Source organism: Capra hircus, chromosome 7 (genome assembly GCF_001704415.2).
Source record: "Capra hircus breed San Clemente chromosome 7, ASM170441v1, whole genome shotgun sequence".
NCBI classification, from domain to species: Eukaryota; Metazoa; Chordata; class Mammalia; order Artiodactyla; family Bovidae; genus Capra; species Capra hircus.
Window position 1 is genome coordinate 83,527,345 of NC_030814.1, and position 19,362 is coordinate 83,546,706.

The window sequence follows — 19,362 nt, forward strand, 5'->3', positions numbered from 1 at the left end:
AGTGTATTAAAAAGCAGAGACATCACTTTGCCCACAAAGGTCTGTATAGTCAAAGCTATGGTTTTTCCATTGTCATGTATGGATGTGAGAGTTGGATCATAAAGAAGGCTGAACGCCGAGGAATTGATGCTTTCAAACTGTGGTGCTGGAGAAGATTCTTGAGAGTCCCTTGGAGACTCCAAGGAGATCAAACCAGTCAATCCCAAAGGAAATCAACCCTGAATATTCATTGGAAGGTCTGGTGCTGAAGCTGAAGCTCCAATACTTTGGTGCTTCAGCGCCAAAGAAGAGTGGATTCATTGGAAAAGACTCTGATGCTGGGAAAGATTGAGGGCGAGAGCAGAAGGGGGCAACAGAGGATGAGATGGTTGGATGACATCACTGACTCAGTGGATATGAGTTAGAGCAAACTCCCGGAGATAGTGAAGGACAGGAAGCTTGGCATGAGGCAGTTCACAGGGTCACAAAGAGTTGGACACCACTTAGCGACTGAACACAGCTAGGTGATAGGTACTGTTGTAAAGCATCATTCTCTAAACATAATATTTTTGCAATATCAGCGTGGTTTTTCAGATATCTAAGTGGTCAAGATCTGGAGGGAGATGGGCTTCGTGCCCTTCTGACTCTGTTTTGAATTCTAGGTGGTGCCTTGTGGTTGTGTTCTGCAGGTGCACATATGTAATCATTACTGAGTATTACTGACTCACTTTTTAGAGAAATATTTTTCCTTGAGCAAACACATAATTCCTTTGATTTTACTCAGTAAGTAGACTTAGCAAACAAAATATGTTTGATACAGATTTTAAAGAAGTCACTGTTTTCATCTGTGAAGAATGTTGAAGTGGCTGTCCTTTTATCAATTCTTTTTAAAAAATATTAAATGTTTTATATTTTATCATTGATGCAAACCTTACTTAGTGTTGAATATCAAAGCCTGAAATAGGTTAGAACTTCTCTTTTAAAAAATGTATTCATGGAACTTGCCACCACATTATGAAAATATCAGATGCTAATTTTGTAATAATTGGTGAAAATGGGAACATACCCTAACCACACTGTCTTTGCTTCTCTTTTGTGATTATTATAGTGAGACAAAATTGCTCAGTCCTATTGTGTGTCATGTGGAAGCTGCATAATGTGTTGGAAAGAATCTGACATTTTAATTCAGAATTTTCAGATTGAGTGTGCTCTTTATCTCTTTAAAGTAGTATAAAACTGTTAGGCCAGTCATCTGCTTTTTCCACTGAATGTAGTTCCTCAATGACTAAATAGATATATATATTCTGTGGATCTAGGGGAGAAATCAGTTTTCACATAAAAAAGTAGTACTTTTTTTTTTCCATTTGTTAACTGGCATTAAATGTGTTAAGAAGCTCTGTGGAACATAGTAGTGATAAGTAATCTTCCTGTAAAATTGTACAAGGCAAGGCAATAGCAAAGATCAGTTTAAAACTCTAGATCAGAAATAAGGGAACTACATATGTAATTTGAAATTTTCATGTAGCCACTTTTAAAATAAGTGAAAAAGAAAGGTGAAATTAATTTTAGAACTTTTATTTAACTCAGTATATCTAAAATATTATCATTTCACCAATTCATTATATCATGATCAATAGAAAAAATTACTAGATATTTTACTTTTTTTTTTTTACTAAATCTTTATACTTACTAGCCATGTTTCAAGTGCTCACAAGCTTCATATGACTACCATGTTGAACAGTACAGCTCTAGTATATATTAGTTTTAGATTAAATTACCCAGTAAGGTTACTGACGTGTTATAATTATTATTAACACTAAATCAAGTGTATGATTCCATATGGAATAGTGAAAAGTATAGCTTGAGGTTAGATTAATATTCCACAAAACCCAAAGGTCAGCCTGGATCCAGTTCTCTTTTTCAGTTTTATCCTAGTAAATGCTCTCTGCCCTTTTCCATTTGTAAAGCTGATGGAAGATTTGGAAGCTTCAAAGGAGCTTAAGAGGAAAGGGGTTTCTCCTAATTGGTAATTGATAAAGTTTTTTCCCCATTTAAAAAGATACCAGCTTATACCATCTCCAGTCTTCATTTTGCCATTCTATGGCCCTTTATGTTCCTAAACAATGTATGGAGTACAAAACTTTGCTATCTGTTTTCATATGGTCTTTTGGAAAGATCTGGACTGGTTGTAGTGTCTCTACAGGAGAGGACGTAGAGGTTTGTAGAGGTGTAGTGTTATGCTCACTGGTAAAGAACCTGCCTGCAATGCAGGAGACATAGGAGACCTGGGTTTGATCCCTGGGTCGGAAAGATCCCCTGGAGAAGGAAATGGCTACCTACTCCAATATTCTTGCCTGGAGAAGTCCATGGACAGAGGAGCCTGGCAGGCCACAATCCATGGGGTCGCAAAGAGTCAGATGTGACTGTGGGACTGTCACATCACATATCACACACATATGTCCATGATTCAAACCCAGGTTTTCTAACTTTCAAGTTTTCTCTATTCTATCAATACTCTTCTGCCAGTAAATACATTAAAATGTTGCAGAATTTCCCTGTTTAGGAAAAGGGAAATATTTCTTTTTGTTTGTTTTGTCTGTTTCAATAGCAGACATGTTTTCCATTGAATAATGAGTGATTTTCTGTTTCCTGACTTCTTTTTGGAATTCAGTCTCAGACACTCTGGGGTATTATGACACTGTCTCTAGTTAGGTACATACCACTTTCCATTACAGTATTCTAGATAAGGCTGTCTGCTGCAGAGGTTTTGAGAGAAGTTAGTCATCTCCTCAGCTCCTGCTGCAGGCAGCTAGAGGATCCCACTGGAGGAGGGCAGAAGGCTCTACGCGGAAGGATGGCTCATAACACCCATAGAATAATAGAGTGCTGGCAGTGAGAGCTTATATTCATTGAGTCAGCCGTCTCCTCTTTGTCAGTTCAGTTGCTCAGTCGTGTCTGACTCTTTGCGACCCCATGAACCGCAGCACACCAGGCCTCCCCGTCCATCACCAACTCCCGGAGTCCACCCAAACCCATGTCCATTGAGTCGGTGATGCCATCCAACCATCTCATCCTCTGTCGTCCCCTTGTCCTCCCGCCCTCAATCTTTCCCAGCATCAGGGTCTTTTCAAATGAGTCAGCTCTTCGCATCAGGTGGCCAAAATATTGGGGTTTCAGCTTCGGCTCTTCTTTGTGGGCCATCATTTTCCTTCACAATAGTCCCATGTATTAACTGTACCGTTTATGTCCCATTGGAGGGTAAAAGTAAGGTAGGTTGCTCAAGGTGAGCTGACATGTTAGGAGAGCTAGGATATGAATCTAATCCCTATAGCAGCATTTTTACTTATTAGATGGGGAAGCTGAGGTCTGGGTAAGCTCTGTGGCTCTTGGAAACACAACTGGTTAATATAGCAAGGCTGAAGCTAGGCCACATAGTCCTGGAAATTCTAGAGTCACTCCTCTTACAGGATGTTAGGAAGTCTCATCGTTACGTTATCGGCGCGTGGGAGAGCAGGGCTGTGTGTAGACTGACTTGGTTTCTTTTCTCTTTCCCAGATCTGGGCTGCGAATGCTGGTGTCACAGCCAGTCCTCCCACCGACCTCATCTGGAAGAACCAGAACTCTTGGGGCACTGGCGAAGATGTGAAGGTTATATTGAAAAATTCTCAGGGAGAAGTACGTATCGGTTCCACCAAAGTGTCATTTTTTTTTTAAAATTGAAGTATAGTTGATTTAAAGTGTCAATTATTGCTATACAACAAAGTGATTCAGTTATACATATATGTATATTTTTAAGAAATATTCTTTTCCATTATGGTTTATCCTTGGATATTGAATGTATTATTTCTCTATGCTATTATAAAGTAGGGCCTTATTTATCCATTCAATATGTAAAAGCGTACTTCTGCTAACCCCAACCTCCCAGTCCATCCCTCCCCCAAACCCCTCCCCCTTGGCAACCAAAAGCCTGTCATCTGTGTCCCCACCGTGGCATCAGTTTCATTTGAGGGTTCATCGTGCAAGTGTGATTTCTTTTCAAGGATGAAATCAAATGTGAAGTAACTGATTGCTTAAATCAGACCAAGGCTGCTGAGTCAGTCAAAGTAAAGCTAACTGCAGGGTTTTAGATTTTAGGAATGAAATATGAGTCTGTCGTGGTTTTGATTGTTAGCACAGATTCCACAATTCAGTCTATGTTCAGTTTCTGTCTCCACTGCCCAGTGACCTTGTGACTTTAGGTGAGTTCCTTCAGCTCTCTTAGTTTTATCATATTAAAGTGAAGATGGTAATAACAAAGTAATTACTATAATATACTAAGAGTAATATAAGTGAAACAGTCCTTGGGAAGTGCCCAGAATAGTAGCTGGCCTCTGGAAAATGCTTATACTATTAACCTTGTTACTAGCTTTCAGCGTGCTTGTGAAACTGACTTTCAAGATTGAGGCGTGTACCTTTGCTTGATGTGTATGTTTTCAACATATCAGTCATAGAATTCTTGTCAAAGAACCTAACCTACCCCTACTGTCACATAAGGACACCCCCAGGTTCCCCCAGCCACACACACATACTAAGAGATCAAAGTGTCTGCAAAGGAAGGCATGGTTCCAGGTCAGGAGTTCCTTCTCTCCTCCCATAGTGCCAGGTTACAGACCTTGCCTTGCTTATCAGGTTGTCTTGTCTCACTACAGTAATAAGCACACAGGGACAAGGACCTGTTCTGAGTTTTCCTGGCACATATTCAGTAAGAATTTACTAGATAAAATTTTGGAAAAATCAAACATAGACCTTCACTTAAGTACAGAGAAATAAAGTTATTAACTGCATTCATGATGGGTTCTGAGGTGTTTGCATATGAGGCGCCTTATGCCCAGCCATCGTCCCACCCATCCTTCACTGTAAACATCTGGTGGTGTTTAGACCTCTCTTCATATGGAACTCACTGTCTGCTGAAAGAAGAATGCCCTTGATCTCAGACTGAGGCTGAAAATGAAAGGGCATCTGATTTTTTTTCACTGTAGACCTTAGTACAGTTCATCTCCAAATACCTCCTAGGTTCTCAGGGTTGGAGGGTGTTTAAAAATGCCTTCAGTAATTGACAGACTTCAAGGAACAGAATCTTCCTCCTCTTCTCAGCGTGGAGCCCTGCTTACTTCTTGCCTTCAGCACTTTGGAACTCTTCCCAGCTGTAGCTGGTGCTGCCTGAGTGCTGAAATTATTGCAGCTCCTAAATTGGTAGTTTCTCCAAGGTCTGAAACTGGCAGAGTACATGTGTTTTTCAAAATGTTATGAGTGGCGATTCACCCAGGTTGAAAAGTGCTGTTATAAGGGGCCGTGGTAGATGAAATAGGTTTTTATGAGCCATGGAATCTAGTCCCATCTTTTTTGTGTGTGAAAACATGTTCCAACTTAGAAACGATCTTATAGGAAGATAATTTGGGATGCAGGAGGTTTAAAAGCCCACAAAATAGGTTCAAGGACAAGTGAACAAAGTAGATACCATGACATGGGATATGTCTAGAGGTAGTGTTACTGATGATGTATCAATATAGCTGACTTGAGCTTAGGTTTCCCTTCATAATTCAAACCACTGAATATTAGATTGTTGAGTTTGTTTGCCTGTTCTTTTAACAAACTTCTGTCTTCTGCTTGCTAGACTCTGTAAAGTGACTTCTGTCAGAAATGAGCAAAGTATTATGAATATGGTTCTTATTTCTGTGATTATCAGACAAGTACTTTTGACATTTATATATTTCATTCTGTAAGGCCATGTTCGTTAGTAGGTTCCAGACTGTATTTATCATAATTCATAATTACCACCTGTAAAGACCATTTTTCTATAAGATTGTAGGTAACTGACTTATTGAGTCAACTTAATTTTTCAGTGCATGTTTTCTTGCTGAGGCATTGGAGATATCAGGAAACCCAATTAAAATGGCTTTAAAGTAATGGGGATATGTGAGCTCACAGTACCGACAATCCAGGGAGAGTGGACTTGATCCATTGGCTCACCCAGCGTCCCCAGGGATCTTTCTGCAGTCTGTTTCCTGGGATCTTTCTGCAGTCTGTTTCCTGAGTGTTTCCCTCATGGATAGAAAATAGTTGCTGGCTGGAGGTGCCATCATTCCAGATCGACTTCTTGTGGGCAGGAGCATGGTGCCCAGTCAGGTCCTCGCCTGGGCTTTGCTCTTGTTTTACCAGCCTGGGTCATGTGCCCATCTCTTAGCTAATTCCTAGGGTTGGGAGGACATAATTTGAGCTTGAGCCCTCCTCCACCTCCACGGCTAGATCACACTCAGCTCTTTGTGACACACACATCACATCACCATGTGAGAAAGGGTACCCAGGTAAAACTGTGCGTTCTTAATGAGAGATGAGTGGGGTGGAATGCTGGTGGGTTAAAAGCAGTAAGTGTCACTGCAGAAAACATGGATTATTATTATTTTTTTTTTAATGAGGAAAATAATAAAGCCGTCTCTCTGTACCTCTAAAATATAGGTGTCCCTGAAACTTTTGTACATGTAGATACTACTTGTGTGTCCTGAGACACCATAGTTTAACAGTCAGCTCCTTCATCAATAAAAACCACCTTTATTTGTGGTAATCGCTGATTTCTGTGGTGTAAGTACTCCCACTGGTGATTCCAGGCCAGCCACCTGGCGTGACTGAGTGCAGAGCCGGAGAGACAGCATGTGAGCTAGCCCTGCTTCACTGCTGGGTAGATGGTGTACCTGTATGTACCCAGGGCTTTACCTGGACAGACCCATGACATGTTGATAGAGAAGCAAACCGTCTATGTGTGCCTTCCAGATCACTGGTATGGTTTGGTGTCCTTCTAAGAGGAATTTTTTTGGTAAAGACATTTATCTTTAATACCTTTTTGGGCCTAAACCTCCCAACAAGTTTTGATTCTGAATTTGTTTTATTATTTTTTAATTTAAATCTGTAGACATTTAGCTCACTTATATTCCATACAGGCTTTCTGTATTAGATTAATTGGTTTTTAAATGTTGTCAAATGAAAAGTGCTTAACAGCAGGCTTAAATTAAAGGCAGTTATGCTGAAGTAATTCATAATTAATGAAGTTGGGCAAATTGCTATTTGCTAAGCTTCTCATTTGAGGCTCATAGTCTGGTGTTCTATCACAAGCTCTAAGAGCCAGTGTTTCCATATGGGATGTGTACCTTGTCATGAGCTGCTAGAAGCTGAAATGTGAGAATTCTGTAGCACTTTTTTTTTTTTTTTTCCCCACTAACCATCTTTTAAAAAAAAAACAAACCTTCCTTCTTTCCTTCCAGCTGCGTTGGGCCTTCATTGCTGCGCGTGGGTTTTCTCTAGTTGCGGCTTGCAGGGGCTACTCTAGTTGTGGTGCATGGGCTCCGCATTGCAGTGGCCCCTTTTGTTGCAGAGCACGGGTTCTAGGGCGCGCAGACTCAGCGGCGGTGGTGTGTGGGCTTAGTTGCCCCAAGGCCTGTGGAATCTTCCCAGACAAGGGATTGAACTTGTGTCCCCTGCCCTGGCAGGCAGATTCTCAACTGATGGACAACCAGGAAGTCTGAGAATTCTGTAACCGATTTTGTTGGACTTTTCTTATTTTAAGATGACTTGAGGGAAGCTAGATGCTCTGAAAACTTTTTGACAGTCTTCTTTCTGTTTTGTGTGCCACCATACCTCAGTGTATATCTTAGTTCAAAGAGCTGTAACTGATCTAAGGATGCACATGCTTTTTTACTAGTACTAGTTTGGTTTAAGCAATCTGACACAGACTGATCTCACAGAATAGAAGTTTCTGGCTAATTGAGAATCAAAATGGTCCATCTTCCTTGGCCATGCAGCAAAAATCAAAAGTCTATACAAAACATTACTGTGCTACCTCAGCTTCATTTATAAACGATATCCATGGATATACTTTAAATTGAAGTCTCATGTTTCTGACACTGTTCTCTGATTTTCTTCCTTTGCCAGTTTAAACTAGTTGGGCCATGTTTAAGTTTCAGATAAGCTTTTACTCACATGATGTTAGCATCTTCGTCTGGACTTACCTTTCTTGAGTGGCCTTAAGACACAGTACAGAGTAAAATTAGAAGCTCTGTAGCACTCTAGGACACATTTTCTTGCTGCTAGATCATCAGGTTAGCCTTGTGCTCAAACAGAAACACTGCTGCATTTGTGCAAGTCGGCATTCTCTACAGGAAAGTCCTCTGTATTTGCGCCTACTTTCTGTTAGACCAGTGAATGACAGATGAGTTTTTGTGCAGAGTACGTTGGGCTTCACTAGCGTGTTATGAATAAATACTGTTCCTGTGTCTTATTCCATTTCTTTTAAGAGGAACTAGTTGCTGAAGCGATGAAAGCTTGTCCTTTTCAGTCTCAGGAGGTCTTCTTGCTACCAGGATCCCTGAGAGCACAGCAGTTGGCCTCTGACTTCATTTTATTCAGCATTTATTTAGTACCCTCTCTTTGCTAGGAACCACGATCTTTAAGCTGAATTCATGTTGAGTATTATAAAGAATTCAGTGTGCCAAGTCATTTACAGAATTCTTAGTAACAGAATGGGATAAAAAGCAGTGGAAACTTCTCAGTGGGTGTTTCAAATTGGATCCCAGTAGCTTTCCTGCAAGAAATATTGAAGATCTAAGAACTGCTACTAATTATGCAAAAATTCCTGTTTAGTAGTTGAAGTACTGATGAAGCACTTAAAAAAAAGTCCCTGATGTAAGAATGCAGTTTCTTACATTGATGCAAAGAAGGGATGTCCTCCCACAGACTTTGTGGTTTTGAGTATAGTGTTTTAACTTAAAATCAAACTCTTGTTTAGGAGGTTGCTCAGAGAAGTACAGTCTTCAAAACAACCATACCTGAAGAGGAAGAGGAGGAGGAAGAAGCAGCCGAAGTGGCTGTTGAGGAGGAACTTTTCCACCAGCAGGTATTAACTTCAATATAGTTCTTTTTGAATTTTATTAACATAGTTACATGAAGACCAAAAACCAATAGTGGGGCTTGATTTTTTTTTCCTTTTCCCCTATTACTTGATGGACCAAATCAGTGATCTACCAAGTGGGGTTTGTTTTTCCTGAGGGGATATTCAAGATACAGTACGTTTGAGTACTGGAAGAAAATGTTAGCACTTCTTTTTAAAAAATTATTTCTCATATTGAATTTCAGTTTTGTCTTTTGTTTTATAATGTATGTAGGACATGTATGCCACATAAGTATATATGGATTGGAATGCATGCTCAGAATTATTTATTGAAGGGTTCTTTGAGTTTAGATGACTAAGTTAAAGTAGGTATCTACATATAAACTTTAAAAAAGAGTAATATTCAATTTCAATGTGAAGCAAAAGTCTTGCTGTCTTAAGTTTTTAATCATTTAATTGCAAGCTAGATTTTAGCTGATGCTTGGACTTTGGAGAGCCCTTGAAATAAAGGAACTCCAAATTTGATTTTAATTTGTTAAATTAGAATTATTAATAAGTAATAAGCCTTCAGTTTATATTCTCAAGCTGTTCAAGTCTGATCATTAATCAAAATTCCTACTCTTATCCTTATAAGACTTCATCACCATGTCTCTAGATTTATAAATCTGTTCATTTGCCTTAATTAGCCCCAGTCCTGCTCCAAATAAACACCCTCTTATGTATTCAGCCTCCAGAGTCAGGAGTTAGGAGCTCGCTCTCTAAAGTGAGAACCACTTGAGGTAGGCTACGGTAGGATGGATTTTTGGCCTGGATACTTCCTCATACATTTTGGAGGAATATTTAGCACATTATTGCCCTGGGGGTCTGGAGGTTGTGGAACTAAGGTGTATATATAGTATTAATACATTTCTGGTGAGTAATGCGTTAAGAACAGGTATTTTAAACTTGGCTTAAACAAGAAACAGACACGACATTCATTTCCTGCCCTTATGGGAAGCATTATAATGACTGGTAGTAGAATAATATAAGAGACTAGGGGTTCAGAGCTTGAGTTACAGCAGGTCAAATGCTGGAGAAGGCTCTTTAAGCTACCAGAACAGTTGAGAAGATCTCTGGAAAATAGGTTCTGTCCAGTATTTTGAAGGATAGGCAGTTATTTGAGTATTAAAAGTCAGACAGTGGTGTTCTGGGCTTCCCTGGTGACTCAGACAGTAAAGACTCTACCCCGAAATGTAGGAGATCCGGGTGTGATACCTGGCTCGGGAAGCTCTTCTGGAGAAGGGAGTGGCAACCCATTCCAGTATTCTTGCCTGGAGAATTCCTTGGACGGAGGAACCTGATGAGTTACAGTCAATGGGGTCAGAAAGAGTCAGACACGACTGAGTGACTAACACACACACACTGGTGTTCTATGGGTGTTTAGATTATCTGTTGTTGCTACACTGAGAAACCACCTTAACTCAGTGGGTTAAAACAGTGATTTCTTAATTCCTATGACTGGGCTTAACTGGGCATTTTTTTGATTCACACAATGGAGAGTGAAGTGAGTCATGCAGTTGCATTCAGCTGGAAGCTTGGCTGGGGCTGGAATGCTCTTCATGTCTCTTTCCATGCAGTTTCTCATCATTTGGTGGCTTAACCCAGCCTTCTTTACAACATGAGCATGGCAGCTGGTTTCCAACAAAGTAAAAACAGAGAGCACTAGATTTCTTAAAAGCCCATATTCTCTTAGTCAAAGTAAGTCATAGGCCAGCTCCAGTTCTGGGGCGGGGGTGGAGGGGGCGGTAAATCCTGGGTATCTCATAATGAGAGGAATGGCAGTGAATTTATGAGGATTTTTAATTCATCACAGGGGATATGTCTACTTGAGCACCAGGTATATCTGTCCATCCAGATTTGTTGTAGGTTGTGTGTGCGTGAGAGAAACGAAGTGGGAAGGTTGGTGTTAAATTGACATAGTTAGGAATGCCTAAGGAAGTAGTTTATGCATACTTTGGAGCAAAGGAGAATTTGAGACAGTATCAGAGGGAGACTACAGACACACTGAGGGACTGTGCAAATAGAGATTCATTAAGGCATAGTGACTGAACTTGAGGGCAAGAAGGAAAAAGAAATCAAAGATGTGCAAGGTTTTTTAGCTTCTGTGATCAGAAGAAATAGTGATATCGAGGTTCAAAAGAAGGAAGATGGAAAGACGGATCAGCTCTTTTGACTTCACATTAGAGAAAGAGTCCAGTGGCCTTTTGAGTTGATTTGAAGTCTTTTTGTTTGACTGTCAAGAAACCAGTTTCTGTTTAGTGAAGTGGTGAGTCACAGTCATGTGAGATTTTAAGGGATTAGTGAGTGAGAAAGAAATGGGTAGATGGAGCCTTTTTGACTTCTCATTTGAAGATCAACCCAGTGCAGATGCTTCAGGATATGAAAGCTGAGGATCCAGCCAGCCATATTCTCTGTGTTCAGAAATCCTGTCCACTGATTTCTTGTTTACTAAGTTACAAAAAGATGCTATTGAACAGTGGTTTTCAGCTTCAGCTGCATATTAGAACTACTTAGGGAACTTTAAAATGACTTATAAATAGATAACTCTTCCCCAGGTAAGTGGGAATTTCTCATTTAATCTAGAGGCCTAGATCAGCTCTTTTTTTTTTAAAGCTCCTCAGGATTTGTACATGCAACTAGAGTTGAGAATCAGTGTTTTGGAGTTTGTTTCATTATCTTAGGGGGCAGTCCATAAGAGAAGGTTAGAAAGGGTGAGAAGTAGTAAATAATAAAGGTCCATTTGGAGGTAAGTGATAATGAATTTGTAGTATCTCTTCCTTATTTTAAAATGCTGTGATCCGTTGTCTTAGCGCTAAGAGTTTTCTTTCTGTTTTCCTCATCAGGGAGCCCCAAGAGGTTCCAACAGAAGCTGTGCAATTATGTAAACTTCTCAAGTCAACTGTCTTCCTCAGAATAAAGAAGTATGGTAATCCTTACCTACATGCAGTGCAGAGCCTTCTCAGAAGCACAGAATATTTTTATATTCCTTTATGTGAATTTTTAAGCTGCGAATCTGATGGCCTTAATTTCCTTTTTTGACACTGAAAGTTTTATAAAAGAAATCATATCCATACACTTTGTTGCAAGATGTGAATTATTGACACTGAATTAACTGTACTGTTTGGAAAGGGTCCCTCAAATTTTTTGACATTTTTTTTTTTGTATGTGTGGTTTTTTTTTTTTTTAAGTTCTTAGGAGGCAGAGGGGGAGGGTAAATAAACCACTGTGTGTCTGGGTTTAATTTGAAGATTGCTCCATCTAGATTAGCAATCTGCTCTTGATTATCCTCTGGTATATATAACGGTGCTGTGAGGGAGGGGAAAGGCATTTTTCAATATATCAAACTTTTGTACTGAATTTTTTTGTAATAAACAATCAAGGCTACAAAAATTTTTTTTAACTAGAAAAGAGAAATTTTGTAAGAAGGCAATATAACCTAATCATCATGTAAGCACTCTGGATGAAGGATTCCACAAAACTTTGTTTTATGGTTACTTCTTCTCTTAGATTCTTAATTCGCAAGGGGAATGGGGGGAGGGGGAGGAGAGGGAAGGGAAGGGTTTCTTCTAAAACGCATTAGTTGTGTTTTTTAAGATAGTGTAACTTGCTTAAATTTCTTACGTGACATTAACAATAAAAGGCTGTTTTAATATTAATCTGCTGTCTGTTTTAACTTTAAAAACATTTTGAGGGGAGAAAATTGTTTCAGTTGTACTCTCGATAAAAATAATTTGGCTTCTTGTTGGAACTAGGTTTTTCTTTAAGGCTCTGACAATGGGAAGATAATCACACAGACTCTTCTGGGGTCTCCCCTGTTTTCAGTACCCTGCTGTCAATAATATCACTTATAATAAAAATAATAGCTAGTTTTTTTGGAGCCCAGTTATCGTTTACATTTTTTAGCTTATTAACAGTAAGACCTTTTAAAATCTCTTTAAGAAAGCCTTGTAGGAACGTAGGGACTGTCGGAGAAATTGGGAAAGATATTCCTTTTAAAGGAAAAAGATGGAGATAATATTTCTAGAATCTAGTTTTACTGTCTTAAAATATGGAAGAAATACTCAGCAGTGGCCACAGGACTGGAAAAGGTCAGTTTTCATTCCAATCCCAAAGAAGGGTAATGCCAAAGAATGTTCAAAATATCACACAATTGCAGTCATTTCACATGCTAGCAAGGGAATACTCAAAATCCTCCAATCTAGGCTTCAACAGTACATGAACCAAGAACTTCCAGATGTTTAAGCTGGATTTAGAAAAAACGGGAATCAGAGATCAAATTGCCAACATCCATTGGATCGTAGAAAAAGCTGGAGAATTCTAGAAATATATCTGCTTCGTTGACTATGCTAAAGCCTTTGACTGTGTGGATCACAACAAACTGGAAAATTCTTAAAGAGATGGAAATATCAGACCACCTTACCTGCCTCCTGAGAAACCCGTATGCAGGTCAAGAAGCAACAGTTAGAACTGAATGTGGAACAACAGACTGGTTCAAAATTGGGAAAGGAGTACATCAAGGCTGTATATTGTCACTCTATTTATTAAACTTATATGCAGAGTACATCATGCAAAATGCCAGGCTGGAGGAATCACAAGCTGGAATCAAGATTGCTGGGAGAAATATCAATAACCTTAGATACACAGATGACACACCACCCTTATTGCAGAAAGCAAACAGGAACTAAAGAACCTCTTGATGAAGGTCAAAGAGGAGAGTGAAAAGGGTGGCTTAAAATTCAACATTCAAAAAATGAAGATCATGGCATCCGGTTCCATCAATTCATGACAAATAGATGGGGAAACAATGGAAACAGTGAAAGACTTTAATTTCTTGTGCTCGGAAATCACTGTGGATGGTGACTCAGCCATGAAATTAAAAGATGCTTGCTCCTTAGAAGAGCTATGACAAACCTAGATAGCATATTAAAAAGCAGAGACATTACTTTGCTGACAAAGGTCCATCTAGGCAAAGCTATGATTTTTCCAGTAGTCATTTATGTATATGAGAGTTGGACCATAAAGAAGGCTGAGTGCCTAAGAATTGATGCTTTTGAACTGTGGTGTTGGGGAAGACTCTTGAGAGTCCCTTAGACTGCGTGGAGATCAAATCAGTCAATCTTTAAGGAAATCAACCCTGAATATTCATTGGAAGGACTGATGCTGAACTGAAGCTCCAATACTTTGGCCACCTGATGTGAAGAGCTGACTCATTGGGAAAGACCCTGATGCTAAGAAAGATTTAAGGCAGGAGGAGAAGGGGTCTACAGAGAATGAGACGGTTGGATGGTATCACCAACTCAATGGACATGAGTTGAGCAAGCTCCGGGAGATGGTGAAGGACAGGGAAGACTGGAGTACTTCAAAGAGGTCGAAAAGAGAGTGCCTGAACAACACTGATTAAAATATGGTATGAATGATAGAAAATGCAGGGAGGTGTGTGCTGTGTGAGGTAGTTCTATATGGTGATAACTAGGGTGTCATTTGTTGTGCATTTGGGGGATTTTTATCTTGTGATTGCTTTCGCTCAGTGAGTTCGTCTTGTAGAAAGTAGAATATCCAAATTTTCCCTAGACTGAGCCAATGATAACAATTCAGAAGCTAATCCAGAGTCAGTGTTTGCCTTTCTCTTAAAATATTCCTGCAGTAAGCTGTGCAAAGATTAGCAGCTTACACTTGAAAATAGCTCACGAAGTCTCAGAATTTCTGTGCTCTGCAGATTTACTGCGTACTCTGGTGCTGTCACAGACACAAGATAAATGCTGGGTTAGAAATCCTGTCTGGTGAAGCAGATAAAATGGTAACTTTTCCGCACAGATTTGTCTTCAGAATGAGAATGGCAGTGCTGTGTGTGGCCCAACTTGGTTGTGAAAAGTGTTGCCACAAGATGGGGTTCTCGTCATCAGGATCCAATCTAGGTATTCTACTGCTGGATGAATTAGGTTCTAGAAATCACTTTAATAGGCATTAAGAAGGGCAGTTTTAATACAGAGGAGTATTATATATACTCGTGAAATTTAGACTGAGAATCCAGGACTCAGTTAATACATAGTTGGGTGCCACTGAATATGTGGCAGGAGACTTTAGAGTCTGTTTAAGCTGACAGACTTGATACCAAAGAGAAATTTTCTGAACGTGAGCTGCACCTACGGCTGTTCCCACAGAGCATCGTGGGGACAGAGACTCAGAGGCTGCCTCTGTGTGTAGTAGATGCGTCTTGCCATCAGTGGACGTTGCTGCTGCTGCTGCTGCTAGTCGCCTCAGTCGTGTCCAACTCTGTGCGACCCCATAGACAGCAGCCCACCAGGCTCCACTGGCCCTGGGATTCTCTAGACAAGAACACTGGAGTGGGTTGCCATTTCCTTCTCCAATGCATGAAAGTGAAACGTGAAAGTGAAGTTGCTCAGTCGTGTCCGACTCTTCGCAATCCCATGGACTGCAGCCTACCAGGCTCCTCCGCCCATGGGATTTTCCAGGCAAGAGTACTGGAGTGGGGTGCCATCGCCTTCTCCATCAGTGGAGGTTAGGGCTGCGTGATTGAACTGTTTCATAACGAGTGTGGAATTTCCCCCTTTCATCTTGTCTTCAGTGGTCTGGTTTCACTACTATGTTTAGATACAGATTTATTTTCCTCTCAGCTCAGGGTTTTTGGCCAAGAAAATTCTGGATGCTCATATTTCGTTGAGTATCAGCTCATCCCCTTTTGCTGTTCTTCTCTTTGGGGATTTCTTTCAGGCTTACACTGAACCTATCCTTTTCCAGGTTTTAGGGTTTTTTTGTGCTGTAGTCTCAGTAACTTAGTATATGCCTCACTAATTATGTTCACAGCCTTGTCTAATCTGTTTATCCCACTTGTAGTTTCTAGTTTCCTCAACTATACTTTTCATTTCTGAAATTGTGTTTGATGATATTTTTTCATATTTGCCTGTTCCTTATTCAGTTTTTTTAAAAACTATAGTTTTCTTCCTTTGAAAAGGTCATTTTAATCATACTTATTTTAAAGTCTCTATATTCTTGAGTTCTTGGCAGAGCTCATTTTTTTTTCCTTCAGCTACCGAAAAATGAATGGTGATTTATTTCCTCTTGGGGTTTTTAGGATTACGAACTTATCTTTAGCAAGGTCTGTTTATTTTGTGAGTGGGTCCCTGTCCCAGCGTTTTGCTACAGAATAGTTTGGAAGTTTCCCTTGTGTCTCCTTGGTGATGAGATGGTATAGTGGTTTGGACCTTCATTGCTGCTTTCTCCCCTTGTGGTAGTGAAGATGCACCAGGACGCTGCTGCGGGGTGTTCTCTGTTTCTCACAGGTGACTTCCACATGTGGTCCCCCAGCCTCAGCAGGAGGTGGTTCTTGCTCTGGGCTGGCAGGTGGTGTTCTGGTCGTCTATGTTGAGGGCTGCACGGCACAGCTATGTGCTTTGTGCAGCAGGCCCTCTTCCTTAAATGGACTTAAAGACATGTTTCCTGTCTGAGTCTCTAGTCCTTGAGGGTTCTTCAGATCGAGTTCTTTGTTCCCTTATACTTGGACATTTCTTGTTTTTTTAGGCTTGGCCCTATATTAAAACAAAAAATAGTTCTGTTATCAGTTTTATAGTGGAAAGAAGGGGTCATCTTGATCATTTCTTTCCACCATCATACATACATACATACAAATAAATGCACTTTATTTGTATGTGTGTATATTTTGAAGAGATACAGTTATGCTAAATCATGTTCTTTTGAGTTTTAGTTTCTTACCCATCATCCCTTTTACCGAATTGTAAATTGCCGAGAAATTTATTTGAATGCCTCTTCTTTTCTGGCCACATGTTTAAACCAAAGTGAGAAATTGAAAAGATTCTTTAATCCTTGCTTCTGGATCACTGGCTTCTCAACAAAGCACAGATCTTCTTAGTTCCACTGCATGAAGGAGCAACATGGATATGATTTTATGGGGTGCCACCAGAGGAGAATGATGAAGATCAAACTTTCGACCCCTGAAGCAGAGTTCTGGAATTTCCATGATACTTACCTGGCAAAACCCAGAATTCTGAACTTGAGACTGACTCCATTCCTCCCTACCGAAAAAAGGCACCGAAAAAGGTAGGGTTTAGCCTTCGATGTTTTTGTCTTCCTTACTAAAAGGGCATTCAGAATCAAGTTGATGGGAATGAGGAAAAGAGGCAGAATACATGTAAAGCTCACAGAGGTCATATTTGAAGTTGGAGGGAAGGAGCTTGACTAACGTGTTGAATGGGAAGAATAGTAAACTGATGGAGCAGGACTGGGAGCCAATGCTGCTTTGCTGTTTTGAAGATCAGAGTGCAGGCAGAGGACAATCACTGAGGTCCCCCGGGAGCCAGTTTACCCTGGAGACATGCATCGACAGCAGGGAGTCACCTCACTCCCCACCTGCTACCCTCACTTCCACCATACGAATTTTTCCTTCTCTTTAACAGCACAGTAAATCCTGTCTTCTGCTGATGTTTCTCAAGAGACAAAATGCACCTCTCAGTTTAAGGAGACAGCCTGTTCAGTAGCTTGGTTACTTACAGTAATAAAACACATATTCAGGTGGATTAATTACATGAGTACCCCAGCCCATGTACTTTAATAATTCTCTGCATTTTGTATGCCATTTTCTTAAATAGTGCTGTTGACTTCTTTGGTTTAAGATAGAATCCTCACCTGCCTTTTAAGCCTTCTTTCATGACCCACTTGACCTGTGACTCATGTGCCCTAATCCTCTTTGCCACTAGCATCTGCCAGCCTTCTGATTTTTTCTACACATCCGGCCTAGGGCAGTTCCCCCATTCAACTGTAACAGTGTCTGATACCTTCCCTAGTCTTTGTTTTTCTTCCGTGCTTTGTGACTCCATCTGGGGAACTATTTTCAGACAGTCTGATTTGGTCTATTAAATAAGTTTGGGTATTTCCATAGCCATGACAAATTAGCCATGAGTGTAAGCTAAGTGTCCATTGTGTGACCACACCGGCGGGACACGTCTCAAGACAGCAGGTCTCACTGTGGCAGAAATGGGTTTCCTAGCTTAGTGGCCAAGAGTGATCTTAGTGGCAATCTTAGATCATTGTCTTGTTTTCTGAACCCTGAGACCCAGGTACTCGCTCCCTTCATCCTTCTCTTTTCCCCTCCTTTCTGTATATGTGAGCCAGGCAGTCTCCCAGCTCACCCCCTGCTTTAGCAAGCACTGCCTTTTGACCTAGGCCCTGGCAGCTGGTCTGTTCTCTTCCGAAACTGGGGTGGTGACCCAGCCTTCCTCTTCGCCGCCAGCTCCCCACTCCTTTGGTATGCTGCCTTCCAGTGTCAAGAGGACTAAACCCAAGCTCTTTCAAGGGCCAGAATTTTCCTCTGAATCATTTCCCCAGATGCCCGTTATTCTTCAGTATTTGTCCTGCTAACAGAAAAAAATGTTAGGAAGTTTGAACATTGGAAAAACGAGCTGAAACGTTCCCTGAGTGCCTGTTGCCTACTTCTGTGTTGTGAAAGAAATAGTGGGCCTGGGCTGAACTCTGGGAGGTGCAGCCGTGGGGTCACTAGGACTGGTGGTTGTGTTCATCCATGTGGGAGAGGAACTTTTGTGGAGAATGAAGGATTTGGGCATCAGAGCGGGGATGACTTTGGGTGACTCAGGGTGCCTCTTAGCAGAAATTCCTATAGGAAGCTCAGGCAGGGCCTTCGTTGTGTCAGGTACCTGCAGAACTTTGGGAACCCAACCAGGGAGAACGGGCGAGGGCAGTGTCCTGGGCATGGAGTGCTGCTCTGACGCTGTGGGGAGCGCAGAGTACCACGCCGGTCTCACGCTGACTCATGGAATAGTTTCAGTCTCATAAAGGAGAAGGAAGGAGCCATGAGGAGGAAGAAGGGAGAAAGCAAAAGGATCAGGTGTTTGTTGGATGCTCACACGGCCAGGCAGCCTGCTCAGGGGCGTCACAGCCAATGTTGACTCACTTAAAGCTCACAGTGCCACTCTGGGCAAGTGATGTTACCCTTGTTTGAAGATGGGAAACTTGCCCAGCATGTGTGCATGCTCAGTTGGTCCAACTCTGTGATCCCATGGGTTATAACCCTCCAGGCTCCTCTGTTCATGGGATTTCTCAGGCAAGAGTACTGGAGTGGCTTGCCATGCCTTCCTCCAGGGGATCTTCCTGACCCAGGAATGGAACCCTGCACTGACATGGGTTTGACCACTGGTGGTCTATTCACTGGTGGTCTGTTCCCACCTGGGAAGCCCCAACTTGCCCAGAGGTTAAGTCATTTATTCATTCATTCCTTCAATAACCATTCACTGGCGATTTAGCTTTGCTGGGCATTGCCTAGCAAGCACCTGGAATATCAAGATGAGAGATTCAGTGGTTTTCTTGGGAACTCAGTCTGACTGCCCAGGCCACATTTTTATTTTTTTTTCCTTTTGATCCTGCGGTTTGTGGGATCC

The 19,362-nt window shown here is 41.0% G+C and overlaps 1 protein-coding gene across 1 annotated transcript in view; it reads left to right on the forward strand.

Annotated features, from left to right (window-relative positions):
• LMNB1 (lamin B1) overlaps nt 1–12,591 on the forward strand; it is a 54,509-nt gene extending 41,918 nt beyond the window's left edge. The window contains exons 9-11 of the mRNA XM_005682690.3: nt 3,535–3,654; nt 8,795–8,902; nt 11,779–12,591. Of these exons, the coding sequence (XP_005682747.2) occupies nt 3,535–3,654; nt 8,795–8,902; nt 11,779–11,820 (270 nt within the window). The 3' untranslated portion in view covers nt 11,821–12,591. The remainder of the gene's footprint in view (nt 1–3,534; nt 3,655–8,794; nt 8,903–11,778) is intronic.